This window comes from Aptenodytes forsteri, unplaced genomic scaffold, assembly GCF_000699145.1.
Source record: "Aptenodytes forsteri isolate BGI_AS27 unplaced genomic scaffold, ASM69914v1 Scaffold155, whole genome shotgun sequence".
Classification (NCBI taxonomy): Eukaryota; Metazoa; Chordata; class Aves; order Sphenisciformes; family Spheniscidae; genus Aptenodytes; species Aptenodytes forsteri.
This window is the reverse complement of record NW_008794446.1, coordinates 4,799,538-4,819,096: the sequence shown is the minus strand read 5'-3', so window position 1 is coordinate 4,819,096 and position 19,559 is coordinate 4,799,538. Positions and strand designations below refer to the sequence as shown.

Sequence of the window (19,559 nt, the reverse complement as noted above, 5' to 3'; positions counted from 1 at the left end):
AGAGCCGCCTCCCGCCGGCCCCGCGGGAGCGGTCGGGCCGTCCCCATTGTCTTCAGGGCCGCCGGGGGCCGCGGCCTCAACGCCTCTAGGGGCGGCTGTGAGGAGCCTCCGGGGTGCCCGGGCCGGGAGGGGGATGCCGAGCTGCCCCCTGCCTCGCTCCTTCCCCAGCAGCCTCCCCCGTGCTTTGTCTTGGCGTAAAAACTGTCACAACTGGGGCCGGCTTTGCTCCTTCATAAAATCACTCTTCCATAGGGCTGTGCCTCAGTTTCCCCAGTATGAAAGAACACTTCAGCTGGGAAGACCTGCTTCATGCAGAGCTGAGCGTGCGGAGCCTACTACGGATGCCTTGCCTGCACACCTAAGCAGAGGTAGACAAGGCTTAAAAGTAATCTAAAGACAGATTTTCAGAAATATTTCTGCAACTGCACACACTGGTGGGAAGTCACTCCTTTTACGTTCAAAGCTACAGTTAATGCCATACAAGCATTGCACTTAAAAATGGCTAACTGCACGTCTAAATAGTTACATACATTTTTGAAAATTAAATCCATAATGTTCTACACAATCTGCCCCTCTGTCATACCTGACAGATGTCACAATAAATTGCGCTGACTCAGTCAAGACTGATTCTGTTCAACCTCAGGAAAATAATTATGTCAAATCTGAGATCCGATTAAATTGCCTTGATTTCAATAGTCTTAATGAATAATAGGAAATTCATGGATAATGTCAGATAGTTATAAAGGTAAAATTTACGAAAATTCCCAAAGCTAGGCAACACTGGATGTCAGAGGCACACGACTGAAATCATAGTTCTGTTTGAACCATTTGATTGTACCGCACTTTGCCTTGGGACAGTTGATTACTTTTGTTAGTGGTGAGACAGCCTGAGCTCAGCTCTGACATTTGAACACAAAAGGAGATTTCAGACAAGAGAGAAAATTCTTCAAACTCCTAGATTTCAGCACAGCTCAAGAGAAGAATGTCTAAAATTAAGCATTTCCGGAAGCATTTAAAATTTGCTTATTTGGTCTGACATATTAAAATGAGCCTGAGTGGGCAGATTTGGACAGTCTCATTTTTTGATCTTTCTGGTGATATGAAAAGGTTTTTCTTCAAAGTCCATTATATTTTGGGGCATGAAAGGGCAGGATATGGGGAGGGAGGAAGAACAGAAATCCTGGATGCTGGAAGCCAAAGTCAGGCTGTAATCACAGTTCCTTTAATTACCAAGAGTGAAGTCTGGCAAAGCACCAGATCCAGATGTGGAGGATCAGCCTCCCATCTTGACATCACGACACTCAGGAGAAACTGGCAGAGCAGAGAATCAAGGCTTTGAAGCCTGAATTTGAATCATGTTACAGTACAGCTCCTAGTGCCAGGGGAACTTAATTTTAATTGGGGTCCTTTGTCATTTGGTTCAGTACAAATGATAATAAATAAAACTCCAATTTCTATTCTTCTATAATAAATAAAACTCAAACATATTGCACAATATAAATCAAAATATTTAAAAATACCTTTTAAAAATCAGTTCTCTTAATTTTTCCTTCAGGATGGTCTAGTTTCATTTACTTTTTGTAATAGCCCTTTACTAAGTGTTCATTATTGAAATTTATAGTTTTAATTAAAATGCCAAATGTATTTTTTCCTCTGAGTTTCTTCCATTATATTTTAATGATAATTACATGTAAAGTAATTATACTTTAAGTAATTATTTCATATTTTCTCTCTCTTTTTTTTTTTCTTGGTGTTTTGAGAGAACAAAGTCATACTGTTCTGTCTTGGTGCTTGCTCAACTGCTGTGACATTTCCCCCACAACTTTTGAGTATATTAGATAGTTTCAAGCCAGTTTGAAAGATGGGAAGAAATATCAGAGAGATCAAACTTCAAAGTTTAATCAAAATTTGTGGCTGGATAGACACAAGAGACTCAAATGTCTGCCCACTATAAGCTGAAGATGAGGAGATACCAGCCCATATCGTTTCTGAGCAGCCGCCGATGAGGGTGTGTGTGCTAACTGGCCAGGCAGTGAAAAGATACCTACAGCTAAAGCACATGCTGTCTCTTGCCAGAATCGTGGGGGGTTTGGGGAGATTCTGGGGAGAGGGAAATAGGGGAGGCATGGGCAGGTGTGGAGAAAATAGTGGGAGGTGGAAACCGTAGACAATGCAAGAATGCTGGGAGAGGGCTGGGGTATGGGGGAAAAACACTGGGAGACGGGGAGTGGATCGGGGAGCAGGAGGTGCTGAAAGGGGTGAGCCAGGAGGCCATAGGAAAGCAGGATGCATTAGTTCTGCAGAATGTCGGTGTGGTAATCTTACATCAGAAAAACACTTTGGAACAATTCTTTACTTTTCTGAGATAATCATCATGGGGCGATTAGATGAATTCTGTAGAAACAGTAAGGCAATAAATTTTCACTTCCTACCCTGAGACGCTTAATTTTATAAATGACATTTTTTCCATCACGAAGGGCAATTAATCCCTGATTGAGAAAATTGAAGAAAAATACATTGTGAGGGAGGTGATGGGTTGTTCAGTTCTTATTTGATGATTTTATAGGATTTGTGTCACTCATCCCACACGCTGTTAATTTTTTTTCATAAGGAGGAAAGGGTTTTCTCAACAGCTTCTGTTTAGGTGTCAGCCCTGCCACGTTGCTCCTTGCAGAGCCTCGATGAATTCAGCGAACTTCATTAGAAGCCCATGTCTAGTGGCCAAGGATCAAGACAGGGATGTAGTTAGTTCCTTTCTGAATGTCAGCTCGGGGGGAGAGTAGTGGGTTAAGAACAGACTCATAAGATAAAGTAAAATAATTATTTTATGTGGCAAAATTGCAGCAGATAAGTACATCATTGAAAATCTTTTCTGGAAAAAAATCATTAGGAGTGAGGAAGCAAACTAATATCTCTAACAAAGATACAGTTTAACACAGTAAGTTTTGGGTTTTTTTTAAGTTTTGGATTGGCCAAAGTTCAAGGGAGGTGGAAGCAAGTTTGAGTATACTGTTTAAATCAGAAATATCATTATACTTGGTGACTAGATAAAACTAGCTCCAGGTATTATTTATAGTACAGGTACATTGTTCAGTTTTAATGTTTTGTATCCGCTGTTTGAGAGGGCGTATGTGCTGCAGCATTTCAATTATAAGAAGCTTGTCAAAATGACGTAAGGACACTGATCATAGCAACAAATAAATCTCCTTGTGTAAATTCTGGAAGTGAGAGAGAAGAGGCACATTTTTCTTTTCATTGTCTAAGTCTCTTAAATGCCTGCACTTAAACAGATGGGATCTCCCTCTGGAGGTCTTCAAAGACATCAATGTCTTTTCCTCTTACTGTATAAGGAATTTATGTGCTTCATTTGACAGATTGCTTTTTCTATAATGTGGAAACTGGATACATTCCCTAACACCCAGATCCAGGTAATATTCTGCTGATGTCTTAACTCCATGTTTAGACGAGACCTGGTGTGCACCATCTCCACTCCCACTCCCTCTTGTCTTCCTCCCACATCCCTAGTTTTTCTGGGAAGAAAATTAAACTATGAGAGCAGCAAGCCTACTCCACCAGGCCTGGTGGATGATCAGGAACCCTAGATATTTAAATAGCTAAGTTTTAGATGAAAATTAATTGCCTAAATTATAGAGATCAGATTTCACTCCTCCCTCCCTGATAAAACTGGCAAAAGCTTTCAACCTGGAGAAGAATATAGTCTTACAGATAAAGTTTTGAACAGGCCACAGGCTCTACCAGTGACACTTCTTGCAAGTCACCTATCTCTGTTCCTGTTTTTTTTTCACCACTCTTTGCTTGGTAAACTGAGATATATGTTCCTGCTACCTGCCTATGCTAAAAGCCACAGTATCAGGTGTGCTACTATAATACTCTGCTGCAGTTTATGCTCTTTTTCCTCTAAATGGCAACAATACCCATGGCAAATGTAGAAACTAAGAAGCTGAAAGAATTAGGCAGAGTTTAAATGCTGAATTTAAGATCATCACCTAATGCACAAGAACAGTCATCTGTCTGTGCATGCATATGTTCCTTAATCCCTTATTAATTTATGTAGTATGTACTTTGTCATATTTTTAATTGTTAATGCTAATTATCTACTTAAAGTTTTCAAAGTTTTAACCACCTGTAGAAACTAAGAAGCTGAAAGAATTAGGCAGAGTTTAAATGCTGAACTTAAGATCATCACCTAATGCACAAGAACAGTCATCTGTCTGTGCATGCATATGTTCCTTAATCCCTTATTAATTTATGTAGTATGTACTTTGTCATATTTTTAATTGTTAATGCTAATTATCTACTTAAAGTTTTCAAAATTTTAACTACCTTCCTTCTTTCAGAGATCAGAAACAGACAGAAATACCATGTGAGTGATCAAAACAACTTTCAGAAACTTAACTGTTCATGGTATTTGTAACTGTTAATGGTATTTGTAAACAGCTGAAGCCCTGTCTTGCTAGAATAAAAAAAAGTAACGGTGAAACGTGTGGAAGTGTTGTATTATTACTGCATAATATTGACTTGTGTATTTTGCTCCCCTTGGACTTCTTACTTTATGAAGACTCTTTCATGGATTTTTTAATCACAAATAGAAACAAAATAGTGATTGTAGATTTTAGCATGTCCTTTTTAGCTTGGGAAAAAAACCCTGCCGTTAAAAACCATAAAACGCATTCTGTTAAACAAAACAGTTTGATCTCAATTTTGAAGAAAGGTTTCTTTGATAAAGTAGTGTTAGGCATCATTCTTGGAGGAAAAGAATAATTTCTGTATCCCCAGAGCATGTAAACATATTGCTTATACCATATAAATATTTTTGTATAACACAAAGGTTGGAAAATGTGGCCTAGAGCTCAAAAAAGTCTGTCTTACTGTAGGAGTGTGATGGTCACTAAATGTCAATGACTACTGTTACCAGAACCTTAAGGTTCAGGCATGTTCCCTGTTCCTTGCTTCAGATATCTTCTGCTGGAATGAGAGGGGTTGAGAGAGAGGAGTGATCTGTAGCAGCTACTTTTATAAACCTACAGGAGTTTTGCAAAATCTTCAAGACACAAATGCACTAAAGATGTTCTGAGGCAGGTGAAACTGTAAGCATGAGCCTGTCCCAGGGTTTCACTTATCAAGCTGAGGTTTAGCCTAACCATTATTGACTTCCAGTTCTAATATACATTACATTTTGAGTACTTCAGTGTTATTTGCACTTGCCTGGCTCTTTGTGAAGTACCATAAACGAAAGCATTCAAAAATTCTGTTTATCTATGTTAAGGTGTTTGGTAAGCTTTATTTATATTTAGAAAAGTGATGGTTATTAAAAAGAACAGGAAAACATTATTGTTTGGATTACTAAGAGAATTCTGAGGAAGAGAAAAAAAAACCTGCTGTGGGATGGTTATCAGCAATGATATTTTCTATTGACAAATATTTCAGTTCCATGTGATATGAAATATATTAGCAAAACCCCATCAACCATAATAATCCAAATAAAAATATCTATTGACATAACTCTGGCAAATCACTGAAAACAAACAATTCCTAGCCTAATGCAAGGTGGCTAGGATTTCAGCTAGTTCCTCCAATTATGTACCTCAAATAAGGTTTAAAAAGTGTATTTTGAAATGCAAGAGACCTAACAATAGCAATAATAAGCAAAATCTTCCTACCAAAGAGCAGCATAATGTACAACTGTGAGATCTGCAGGTTTAAGACTCATATCTAGATACCTCCTTGTGGAGAAGGCTTTATGTGCTGCATTAGCACTTGGGCTATATCCAAACATTCTGGGAGAAAAGTTGGAAGGATCATAGTTTGTATTTTAATAGTTTGTCTTAATGTAACACTTAATGAACTTAAAAAAGGGACAAGCTCTCCCACTTGCTCTCCAATCCTGCTCACCTCTGTATAGTCCTGTTGCGATATTGCCACCTTTTTTAAAAAAAACTCCTGCTCACCTCTGTATAGTCCTGTTGCAATATTGCCACCTTTTTTAAAAAAAACAAGGGGAAATGGGCTAGAGCACGCTTAGAGTGAGAATGTGCATAAACCCATCAATAAATAGTTTAGCCCTGCTGGAAAAAAAACTGGGTAGACAACATAGAAACCAGCCTAGTTGCAACCCACCCAATATAAGTTTAAATTTAAAATTCAAAATGCCAAAGTGATAGCAATTTACTTTGGAATCTAAGTGATTTTTTTTTTTATTTAATTGCTATTTGTCAATTCATCAAACTTGAATTACTTTTCAAAGACAGCTTAATTCTGACAATGTTCCTCTGGGGAAAATACCTTGACCCGCCAGTTAAGCTATACAAGCTCCTTAGTAGCCCACCTAGCAAGCTGCTGGAGGCTCCTGACATATCACACCCAGGCTGAGGAATCATTCACTGTCATGGAGAATTTTGAATCTTTGGGGAGGTTTTTCTGAACTGGAGTAAACCCAAATTTAAAAATAATTACTTCCTTTGCAAAACTGAATGCTTTTATTTGCCATGCTATACCTAGAAGATTCTTTTGGATATATACTGCCAATTTTTTCTTTGTTGTGTAAACTAAACTTTCCTTCTTAATTTTGTCCAGTTTTCAACCTCATACTCGCTGCTCCTAAACATTCATTTTAATTTGCATTGGAATTAAATGCTGAGTGTCCTGAGCTGCTTGTGTGACCACTCCTTAGCATTTGCAACCATTTGAACACAATTTCAGAATAAGAAAAGAAGTACTTGATGGGAAACACCCGTCAAAGAGGTCTAGTCTTGTTTTACCTTAGATATCTGCATTCCATTTAATGCAGCTTAAACTCAGCTTCTTAGGAACTTTATACAAACTGGAAACATTGCACAGAAGAGAAGGCGATCTGAGATAAAAACTGTAAATGTATGCATTCTAAATTATAGCAGTTCTTGCTCTTGCAGAGTTTGCTGTTATTTATTGTTTGTATTCATGGTAAATTCTTTTATTTAAAAAAGTTTTATATGAGAACATTGAAGTGACAATTTTAGAATTTGCTGTCTGTCATTCACATGCAAAGTGCAGGCTTTGTCATGTCTGAAAAGTTTGGTTTCAAAAGTAGTTTCTGAGCCTGTATAATGTACTTTTGCCTTTACTTCAGAAAGAACTGAGTTCGTCCCTGCTTGCTTGGAATACTGGGGGTTTCCCACTAAGGCTTTTTTAAACCTGTTTCTCTCTTTTAGCATTCCTTTTCTTTTTTTTTTTTTTATTTACCTCAGTGGCATTATGTCCCCCCCAAGATAAGACTAAAACTGTTAAATGCTTACAAGGCTCTGACTATTCAAGATAGCACGTGATCTGTACTATACAAAACACAAAATGGAGGGCTACATTGATAGCCCTCTTGCATAAGAGATACATGATAATATTCCAACTTTTATTCAAAAAAAGGTCTGTGGAATATTTTTGTCTTCCAGGGACAATCTTTTTTAGTTTAATCATCTTCTCACAAACATGATCTTTTTCCATACATCTATTTTTACAGTTATTTGTAGTATCTTAGTAAACTCTGATAACACAGCAGATAAAAGTACAGTTTGAGGTGAACTCTCGTAGTCTAGATCTTTAGTTGCACGAATACTCAGTACTCTGCTTTCTCTCAGTGCAGGCACTGATCTTGGTCAGGCCTGTTGTTCATAAAAAGCGTCTTATTGCTGACTGCTGACTACTAACTTTATACTTCTATCTTGGCCAGTCTGTGAATTCTTTCTGCTAGTTATTGGCTTTGCATACTTTTATCTTGGTCTTGATGTATGATGTACGTATTATAGAATGAAATACGTGCAAGTTGCAGTGTTATATTCTGTTGTTTCTTGGCAGGTTTAGCAGCTTTTTTGACATCTTAATCTAAGTAAATCAGTCCCCAGACTAACTGCAAAGGCTTTTGCCACAGTGCAAAATTGTTGTTACATAGCTACTGAAATTTCACCTTTATACTGTTTGAACAGGAACAATAAATACTAACTGCAAAACTTACAGTAGATTATATACCATATCACTAACTACTTCACCACAGAGATTAGATTAAGGCCAGATGTTTTTCTGAATATACAGTACAAATAAGCTGTTAAATCTTTGACACTAAAACATTACCTATTCCAGACCCGATTTTTGAAACATTGGATTAAAAGTCTAAATGTCAGAGAATTTCAGAATCCATAGAAAGCACAGATAAAGAGACCTAAAGTCTGGTGAGATTTTACTGAAGTTAATTTCTGGAAGAAAAATATTACAAATGCAGGAGCTGGCCTCAATGTCCTGTCCGTTTTATTCCTGGAGAACTCCAGGCTAATTCAGAGGAGGCTTCCCTTTGCTGCACCTGCAGAAGTCTTAGCTCTGAGACAATTCAAAACTGGGCAAGACTTCTGGTTTGGACAAAACTACCTTGGATAGATAAGAGCAGTCTCTTTCCATTTTTACTGAAATTTAAAATACTCCATAGTTGGAGTGATTCTTAAGAAGAGTCTTGAGGGCGACAATATTCTCTCCTACAGAAAATAACCACACAAGAATGTCATAAAATGACATCTCAGATCCATCATCCTAAAACTTCTATGAAGGTCACTACATTTTAAAAAAGTTTTTAAGTTTCTCCAAATTTGTTTCAAACATGGACCTCAGTGTTTGCACAGATCACTGGTTATATGATAGCTGATGATATGGCAGTACCAAAATGATCATAGATCCCTGGGAATGTCAAATCATATGGAGTCTGCGGTCCCATGGTACTACCGAGGAAATATGTCCGTTACAATATCAAGCTGACATTATTTTATTGGAATTTCACACAAAGAAAGACAGAGAGATCCTAGGTATATCGCTAGAATCTGATTTTATTAACTGGGCACATGTTACCTAGGAAGAATGTTCAAAAGCACCTAAATGCTTTATAGGAAGTGCCACAAACTTTCAGTGGGACTTTTGTGTGTGTGTGAGGAAATTTGTAACTCATTTTTCTTATTCCCACTGAAGAACTTACTTTGCCATATTATGAAATACACTTTGCAAGGTTGTTAATTCAGTAACATTCTGTTACTTCCCCCCCCCACACACACACTGCAGTTCTATTGCTGGACTTGAAAAACATACGAAATCCTCACCTATCAGCCAAACAAACTTGAAAATGTGACCCAGCCCCAGCCCCTCACCTTTTGCGCAAGTTTCCAGTCTCACAAGTTGTTCTGCTTACTGCCCATCCCACAGTTTATCCAGAATCTCCATCTGCACTTTGAAGGAGTATCTTAATTTCAACGGTAAGCAGATTACCAGATTTCTACATGTTTCTTCTGGTTTCCCCCACCTAAGACCCAGTCTGTAATTCTCGCAGGTGCCTATTCCCATGCTCTGACAGAGGAATGTAGTTCATCAGAGCCTTGACTTAGACAGGGCTTATTTTCTGTTGACTTTTGCTCTACTTCTGTAGAGATACATGAAACACTTGAACGGTCTCATATTGCACAGGTTCCAGATATTTTCAAATATTTGTAAAGAAGCATCTTGATATACCTCTTTTATTTTATGGGCTTAGTGCAACCATAAACGCATAATCTTTTTTATGTTTTCTGGCAAGAGCAATAGTAATATTGCTGTTTCCTGAGATGGCCATATGATTCTGAAGTATTCAAATACACAACAAATAAAGGAGTCGATAGCTGAAAAAATCAGAAGCCAAGGTACATATGATGAATACTCTCCCCTTTTAGTATAATACACCAATTATGTTAAGTATTTATTCTCCTGAAGCTTTAGAGATAAATATAAACCACGCGCTAATACTTATGAACAGGCTAAAGCAGGAGTTCCCCAAACTTTGTTTGTGTGGCCTCTTAATGTGCGTGTGGGACCACGATGGGGCTGTGCAACAAAATTCGTGGAACAGTATCTTCTCAGTAAGAAAACTGCAGCTGGGATGGGCAACATAAACCTTTGTCAGATACTAGTGGCAGATAGTTGCACTTTGGAAACTGCTAGCCTAAAGATCTTTCATAATGTTATGAAAACTACTTAAGGGCCAAAGTTTCAAACATTGACTTGAACAGCCCAAAGGTTTCACACTGTGCAATAACTCAGTAATCTCACCTTCTGTAATTTCATATTACTTAATTCAGCACCAAGCTGAAATGTACTTTGTAAATTTTCTGAAGGACTTTGAAAGTCAAGGTGAGTTGTCTGTTTGACTAATTATCTGCTTTTATTATTTTCTCCTGGCATTTTATTTTTTTCAGAATCTCACTATAGAGGTAATATATACCATATACTATACATTTTTGGAGAGTGATGGTATTCTGCAACACAAATTATTTCAAACTGCGTGAAGGGTCAACTGCAAAAAAGCCCTCTGAATTTTTCAAGTCCTAGTCTACCCATCACATGGAGGTTTCTTTATCAACTTCGCTTTTGAAAAAGGACAGATTTTGTCTCCTCATATTACAACTTTTCTTCAGGAGGCTTTTGGCAGAACCCAAACTGAGATTGCTGAATATAGTTTATAGGATTTTTTTTACAAAACCAGAGTGCATGTGTTTTCTCCAAATTCAACCCAGCAGCCATTGATGCCTGCTGAAGACAATCTCGTGATTTGAAAGACAGGTATCTGCTGATGTCAAGAAAGTGCATCTTTTCTGAGGGCATATACATTTTAATTTTTTAATTCTCTAGTAATGAACAATGAATCATGCATGTTTATTAAAGCATGCAAGCAGCATGCAAGTATACTGAAGAAAGACAGTAATTTTGATACTATCTACATGTTTTCCTACATGAGTCCAATATACCAGTTCTCTTTGATACGATCTTTCAGCATATCCTTAAGTTACTGTTCCTGACTTTACTGTTATTTTCCAAAGTTCCTATAATTTCGTAATAGAAGCAGCCATGCAGCTAATTTCCACTGAAGTAAGATGCAGATTTGAACTCACTGCTCCCTCCAATCACAATAGGAAGTAGGACACAAAAAATGCCATATCCTAATGGGAAATGGTTACATTATTAAGAATAGTGAGATTAGAGAAAAACATACTCTGTACAAAGTGCTATGTTCATCATTAGTCCCTCAAATTTGTGAAATTAATAAAAGACTTTCTTTTAAATTAATAATTAGAGTCCCTAAGCCAGCATTTATCTGACTTTATTATTAAGAGCTGACTGTGGTTATTTATTGACTGATAATAATGCATCATTGCTAAAGAAATCAGCAGTTCTCCAGCTCCTTTTCCAAGCAGGCAGAAAACAAGCATAAACGCTAGAAACTTTGCAAAGTTCAACTCACTGTGTCTCCACCTATCAGCTCTAGAGAATGTATAATTGAAATACAGAAAGTGCAAATCTCACAGACACACAAAGGAAATAAGAATGTGCAAAGCTCAGTGCATCACTCCTGTCTCAGACAAGTCATTTCCCATTTTCCTCCCCTTAACTTCCTACTTTCTTCTCCCTGGCAATTGTTATTTCAGCTCTCCTACCTGGGTAGACATCCCATGTCTGCAGAAGATGAACAAAAAGGAAATAATAATAACCGTATTATTTCTCATGAAGAAGTCATCACAAGTTTGCAACCATTCTCCTCCTCCTCTAGTTTTAGAGTTTCAATTTGATAGGGTAAAGAGAAGAACAAACTTCCAAAGTATGGGAGGAATGGGAGAAGGAATTTGTGCTTCACTCTAATATGTTCTTTACTGTTTTTTGCTCTTGTACAACTGAATTAGAGAAGAAATTATTGCAGGGCAATTTTAAGATAGCTTAAATTCCACCTAAGTTCCAGTGCCTCATTAATGAAAACAGCAAAGTACCTCTTGGAAAAGTGCTTCAGAGTGGCTAAGCAAGGCACTGAGCAGGAATACAGGAGGTACAAGAACTTAGCAGAATTTAAGCCATCCAAATATAAGGGTAAGAAGCTTACTTTGGCAGGCCCGGTTGCTGATCATAGTTGTAGGCTCGACTGCTGCTCTGTTTTGATCATTTAAATTGAATGAACTCGGTCTAATTTGAATAAAGCAAATTCATTGTCAAAGACTTAAAACTTTCTGATTCCTTTCTCGTTGGATATGATTACTTGATTAAAATATTTACAAGCCACACAGAGGAATACATATCTTTTAAGGAATCATAATTAACTTCAAAGACTATGGCTTTGAATAATTTTTTGTGGATTTATCACCTCCTACGTGTCCTTGTCTATTTATCTTGCCTTGCTCCTTTGGTGAACTTCTGGTGTTTGTGAAAAGAAGAAGAAAAAACACAGGCCAGAAGCAGACAAAATGTAGGACAGATGCTATGGAAACTTCCGTATTACATCTCAGCAAATTATTCCAGCCTGAATCTGAACTCTCGTGGTCTAAGCTTATACAATGGTTATCAAACTTGTCACTCAGTAATGATTGTATAATGAGGATAAAATTTACCTAATTGTAGTACAAAGATGGAACAAGGAAATTAATGAAAATAAGTGAATAATCAAGGAAAGAGAAACTGGAAAGCCAGATCATCCATCTTCCTGCCAGTAAAGGACTGTTTTCTGTAACCATTTCCAGAGTTCAGCTGGCTTAGCTTTAAATGTCAAAAACAATGGAGCTTTCACAAATCTCCTTTAGAACACTACAGTTTTACTTAAAACAAAGATTTACTCATGGTGAAAGGTGATGGCACAGCTACCCCATTAACGCTACCCAGTGCAGTACACAGAGATTGGGTCTCCTGACATTGTACTGGCCGCTCCCCTGACTGTGCAGCCTCCTCCAAAAGTCTTTGAGTTTACAGTCTGAAGGCCAAATCCTGACAAAGATATTCATTGTGAACACGACCTTAATTACCTGAATTATCTGTTTGGGTCATCTTGTCTCCGTTACTCCTAGGGAGTGGTATCTCACTCTTTGTTTGACCCAGCTGAACAAGGTAGCATTCAATGCAAATACTAGACCATGAGTGTCTGGCTTTAAACCAACAAGCAGGTTTGGTTTAGATCTTCCTAAATGTGTTGAAAGAGGCATGATGTAAACCCATGTGCAGCTTGAGCCCCCCAAAGGTCTCCCAGTTTTCTGTGTAAGGGCTAGCAGATTTGATGCTCTGGGCCTGACATGCTGCTCACCAGCTCACACAGCAGAGATGGCAGAGTGCAGGGGAAAATCATATGACAGAGACTGCCTTAATGGATTCCTCCTGAATTAGGAAGGACTCTTGTTTCTTTAAGAACAATTATTTTTCTAGGATTCTCCTGGAAGTTACACCTATATGCAACACTCGCCAACACTTAATTCTTCAACCTTTCCAGATATATTTTAGATAGAGGTGACCTTGTTTCATCAAGCAGTAGCTCTGAGAAGAGGAGTCGTGGAGGGCCCTGAATGTCCAGTGGGGAGAGATACTCAGTACGTGGTCCTGGCGCAGACACCGGGAGGCTGCAGAGGGGCTGCTGGAGCACGTAGCACGTCCTTGGTGGCTAGCTCTAAGCGGTTCCTTTCCAGCGCATGGGCTTCCTGGCTTGCCTCCTTCTCTCTCTGGTACAATAGAGGAAGCTGTGACAACTTGCTTAGATGCCCTAAATAATGTCAACGGTGACAATCTTTTTGGCTGTTATAATAGCTAAGATGGGCTCCCCAAAGAGATGCTTTGAAACTGTCCCAGAGAGGATTTCCAGTTTGCTGCCGTGTTGGTAAGACTATGCTTGCCTCCCTGCAGCAGCCGACAACATTAGCAGAATTTCTATACAGTCACTGAGGTGAGGGAAGATCCATGACAATTCACTTTGTCAAGGGTATGATTTCATAATACTTCTTTTTGCCTAATACCTGTCAAATATCTTCAATTTTTTACTTGACTGAAATGCTACTCCTGGAAGTAACACATACTGTTTTGAGACTATGTAAGGATAGGATAAGATTACTGATGTAAAGTTGCATAGTAGTTCCTGCTTAAATATGGTTATCAGCTGGGTCCTGCTCAGTACAGTTTGAAGAAATGGCAATCTAGAAAAATGTTATGTTTCAGAAGCTATTGTGAATAATTTATTGCCACTGCATACTGAGCTGGTTGCATGCACAAAGAGAGTATGTAGTTTAATATGAAGGCTTGAAGTAAAACAAGAAAGGAAGAATGGCTCGAGATACCACTTGAGAGTTGCCGGGAAAACCTCTGAACAGAACAAAACAATCATAAATAATATTAGAAGGACATGAGTAATGTAAAAAATTCCCATTCAAGATGGAAGGGGAGTTTTGCAAGGAAGGTGGGCAGAGAAGACAAATCTATAATGAGGGTACAGAAACTCACTGGTGTGTTTAAGGAAGTGCTGTCTTAGCAATGATGTTACCTAGATCACCATCCCAAAATGAGAAATAACGTGAACAATATTTCAGACCTATATGTAGACTTGTTTTTAAATCTTCAAAATTTTGCTTCCCCAGTTGAAATAAATGTTATTTTTAATTTAAGAAGTCTATTTGGGCATTAAATGTACCACTGATGACCGACTCCTGACAATGAAAAAAAAGGTTGCCAAATTTAGATTTGATGAGAAAGCACAGGAAATATATATGGGACTGGTCTAAGGGTAGAAACTCAGGGACGATACTGAATTCATAAATTGAACAGAAGTGTCATTTATCTTGTACCACTCAGAACAGGCAGATGCTGTATGCCTTTGGAAAAAAAGAAGGAACTTTTTTTTTTAAATGGGCACCATTGTACGAATTGTTTTCAGCAGAGTTTCTTGTGCTTGTGACAGAGTTGGTGGCATGCACGAGTTGTATTTTTTCCATCTTCCCTCTACTTGTTTACTGTTCAGTGTACTTGGAGATTTGTCTCTGCTTGTTAATTAGAATGAAACAAGAAGTTCAACAATGATCACTTAAATGCGTGTAGCAACTATTTAAGAGGAGATTGGGACACTGGCTTTGCTCATGGTGACTGCCTGCAAAGGCCAGCGCTCCCCAGCCTGGAGAAGGTGACAGCCTTTCCTCTTTTCTAGACATAAAATAGGAGATTTGCAGTCAGTAACAAGTACGTTTACTTAGGAATGCCCCTGCAGGGTAGATCTTAATCACTATTTCACCGTGAACTCTAGTAGCAAGGATTTAGCCAGGATCTCGGTCAGGGTGCTATGTGTGATAGCCTGTATCTGTATGGCCGAGGTGATTGTTTCTTATACTATTTTTAAATCTAAGGCTTAGCGGTAATGGTTGCTTTTGACAACATTTTTACACCATGCTGTCTTTATTTAGTTAATTTCTTTCCACGGGAAAGACATTTTTCCACAGCTCCATTTCTAAATAATAGAAATAAGTAACTTGACAACAACATACATTTGCTTCAACCAGAGTCATGGGGGGAATTTTTAGTCTGAATAGTAATGCATGACTGCTGCTAAAATTTGAGAGACAAGATAATCCTTTTTTTTTAATTCTTGGAGGCTTTCCTAGAATGATACAGACTTATTTACATAGGAAAAAAATCAAAACCAGGACTGCATCATTGCATCTGTACAGTTTTTGAAATGTTTTGACACATTCACGGAGATTTACTAGGTAATTTCACATGCTTGTCTGGCAATTTATAATCCATTATTTTGCACTACAAGCTGCATCCTTGAGTTTATTTTATGGCATAACATAAAGTAAACCAAATGACAACAGCCCCTGGCCTCTCCCTGTTATCTATGGGAATGACCTTCAGCAAACAGAAGCCAAGGGATGTTGCACATGCATTTTGATATATATTTATATTAATGGGAATGTTTCTGAGTAAATGAGGAAGCAAGCCTTGGCTTAGGGTAGAGTAACAATGCAATTATTTAATAAACCATGTGTCACAAGAATCTCTCAGGGTCAGTATTGCATCAAAAGGTGCACTGTTTTGGAACCATCTTTGGGCCTTGGTTTTCTAATATTAGCTGCTGAGAAAAAATTGTAAAAATCTGGCTTATTTCTCTGTGAGCTGATGGGTTTCCACAGTAAAGTTGGGATATGTATGAAATACAGCACAAAACTCCCACTCAGTTAAGAGCAGAATTAGTCCCCCCAAATTGGAGACAGATTAGTATTAAAGGAAAGAAGTAATTAAGTATTGTGTACCATAATTTTGATGTTAATATGGACATTATAGTCCAAATTCTACTTTCTTTCATTTAAACAGAAATCAATGAAGCAACTCTGTGTTATAAACACTAGAAGTAAAAGGAGAACTGCAGATAGAGAAAAATAAAACACACTGGGTAAAAGACTAGGGCTCCACCCTGATTTTCAAGGCATAGAGCAGTTTTACATGGAAAATAACTTTTAAAAGCTGGAGGAGGAGAAGAGAGAGGAAGAAAAGGTATGCCTGACCTGCAGTTTAAGATTAATTTGTGCTGCAAGGTCAGGAACGTTGGAATTTTAAGGGTTTGTTTTGCCCACTATTTGGAGTCACTTTGTGTTTTTGTACTAGAGCTGAACTTCTCCAATGATAAACATGTTTAGCTCCAGGCATTTGGTTTGTCACCAGCTGGGAGCAAGGGGAAAGCCTTGCTTATTCTCCAGACTAGTGAGAACTCACTTGGAAAGCTTCTGTTCCTCCAGTTCCAAAAAACAGCTAATTTACTCAACTGTTTTTTTCTGGAAAGGTTATAGTTGGATGATTCTTATTACAGAGTGTTTTTCATTTTGTCCTAAATCTTCTTATGTTTTCATTTTGGACATTGGTCTATAGAGCATCATGATGTATACAAGTCCAGATACAAAAAAAATCTATATTTTATTTTATTACAGACCAGATTGTAACCTGTCCTCCATATTACTTTAATGAAATAATAATACAGAAAACACTGTTATTTAGCAGAAGCAGTGCTGTGGGTTAGGTGGCGCAGTGCTACAGTGCCACTACACTAAAAAAGGCCATTTTTCAGCACGAAGAAATATACTCTGCTCTCAGAGTAATCCTGAGCTCTATCCCTTTGGAACAGTCCACAGACTTAGGGAATATATGCTGTACGTGGCATGATATATGATCTTGTAGGAGCAGGGGAAACTGAGCCAATGTTCCCATTTCAAAAAGCAAGGGAAAACAGAAAACCAAAGTTTGAAGTTCAGGCTAATAGAAGTATGGCCAATCTGAAGTAATAGATTCGTCTAATGTAAAAACCTAGTATACTTTTACTGTAGGTTTATAGTCTTAGTTATGTAATTCACATTAATTATCACTGTATAACAATTTGCACAACTCCTCCTCCTCCTGTAACCAACCTTAAATGATACCACTTATTTAAAACACACTTGGAACAAAAGAGTAGCTTGTATTACCTCCAGCTCTATGTGTTTTTCTTCCTTGTCATGGTCCTTCAATTCCTTTTCAGAATGATCATCGCAGTCTTCTAAATGACAGATGTGTTGGTATTTAGTAAGTTCATGTTTAGCTTGCTTTCTTTGAGAAACATTCCTTCTATGGAGACCATTGAAAAATGCCTCATACAGTGGCAGTTCTGTAAACACATCATCATCATCTCTACCATCTGCTTCTTCCTCTTCAGATGAAAAATCTTCTGCTTCTCCCGCCTCGCAAATATGGAGTTTATTATTAGCTTTATGTGATAAAAATTCGAAATCAGAAAACGTGATAGCACTTGGTTTGTGTTTTATGACTCTGATCTCATGACTCCTTTCTGGTTTCTTGTCTGAATTTTTTCCTGTAAGGACTGGCCATTCTCTGTGTGAGGGAAGGTTTAAAGGATCTTCCTGCAGCTTGTGCCTTGCAGAACAGAGTAATTCTTCACAAAGGTGCTTTGTCTCAGCCTGATCGGTGGCACTGACACACCCTGCAGCCATGCCAGGTGGCAAGGATGTCTCATTGTGGTCTAATAAGGATGACGCAGACAGCAAACTCAACTCAGGTTCCAGTAAAAGATTCTGAAATTCAGAGGGACTTGCCTGTTTTTCTATCTTTCTTTGGTATTCTTCATACTTTGCTTCCTTTGGAGTCCCCAGGCACTTGGCAGATGTAAGATAAAGTGAGCCCTGTTCTTCTTCGTAGATGTTAGTTTCCATTCCAATGAGTTTCATCCATCAGAGATCAAAATGACTTCATTCTTGGTTTTCTTAAGAAACATAAATCCTCATACGTAGCCAGGAAATATCTTCTTATATTTTCAAAACCATGATCACACAATCATTATTAATGCCTGGATTCTCATACAGAATATATGAATTCTCTCTGCTCCTGGGGGGGAAAAAGAATTATTGATGGTAACATGCTTGCATTGGAGTGCATCAGCAAAAGTAACCCCAAAACATGAAATTCCCGTATCAAATTTACTTAAAGGTCTCTTCAAAAATATTTGTTGTATGCAGATTAAATGAACTTAAAACATGAGAACCTTGACTTGTTTACCTTAGAGACTAGGAAAGAACTGGCAAATGCAGAAATGGTTTTTAAATATTGACTTTATGTTGATTATTGACACAGTGGTTCAGAATCATTCAAAGTGATGTTAGCTATATGCTTGTTATTGAAACATGCCTCTGTTCACTATATTTGTATTGTCTGTTAAATAATTGAAAACTTTTACACTGTTTTGATAAAGCTACTAAAATGTCATAGGGAAGAGCAAGGGGCCAAAGTAACTGACAGAAAGAAAGAAGATTTCAATATAGGTAGAATTTTCTGTCTCTCAGCTTCTGTGAATTGCCAATGCAGTGCAGAACCTGTCAATTTCCAATAAATTTTCAAAGCAAAAAGAAGAGGCTAAAAATACAAAGAGCTTCAATACTACATCAGAGTTGGCCATGTCTGGTTTAAAACAGTTTTAACTTCCGTGCTCATATCTAGGCTGTGCACCTCCAACGCGTGAGAACAGAGCAGCTAAAGAACCAACTGATCTTGCATCACTGAATAGCTTATATGCACCCATATATGTAATTTACTTTTTGTGACAGATTGAATATTGATAGTATTTATTTTAATGATTGTTTCAGTACTCCATCTGTGAGAGAGCAAAGCAGAACAGAAGTTTTTCAAAATAAAAGAGAAGCTTAAGCCTTTGATGTATGTGGCAAACCTGTCAGTGATGAGGAAGACATGTCAGAAGACAGCGCTGTGATTGTCAAAGTGGGAAGCAAGCAAAGTAAGATGCTGGCATGTGATGTGCCTCTCACTGTATGTGCCATAAACTGAGCAATGCACACCAGCTAGGCATATTTTAGTGCTGGTTAGTGTATATTTTAGTCTTATAGACATACATTGGGTAATAGAAAGAATACTATTACATATACAGAAAATTTGGATATTACCTTTGTCATTTGAACTGCAGCTGTAAAAGGTGTGAGCATGCAGGTACACACTGTTTAGGTAGGCTTCCTCTCAGCTATTGCTAGCTATTTAAAAGTCAGACATTATTGTGAGCAGCTGTCTAGCTTCCCGCTGGTGTCAGGGGAGAGAGAAAAATGCTTCCAGAAGGTAAATGCTCTCACTTCTCTTGGATACCTATTTTGACATGGGTTGAGTCTCCCTCCTGGCATGACTGCCTTATGCAAAACTATGGAGGAAGTCTAGACAAAAAGCTTACACTGATTACC

At 38.0% G+C, this 19,559-nt stretch overlaps 1 protein-coding gene across 1 annotated transcript in view; it reads right to left on the bottom strand.

Annotated features, from left to right (window-relative positions):
• The window catches only part of STARD13 (StAR related lipid transfer domain containing 13), a 303,961-nt gene that overhangs the window by 237,574 nt on the left and 46,828 nt on the right, over positions 1–19,559 (bottom strand). Inside the window, exon 2 of the mRNA XM_019474868.1 lies at positions 17,292–18,204. Coding sequence (XP_019330413.1) covers positions 17,292–18,047 — 756 coding nt within the window. The 5' untranslated portion in view covers positions 18,048–18,204. The remainder of the gene's footprint in view (positions 1–17,291; positions 18,205–19,559) is intronic.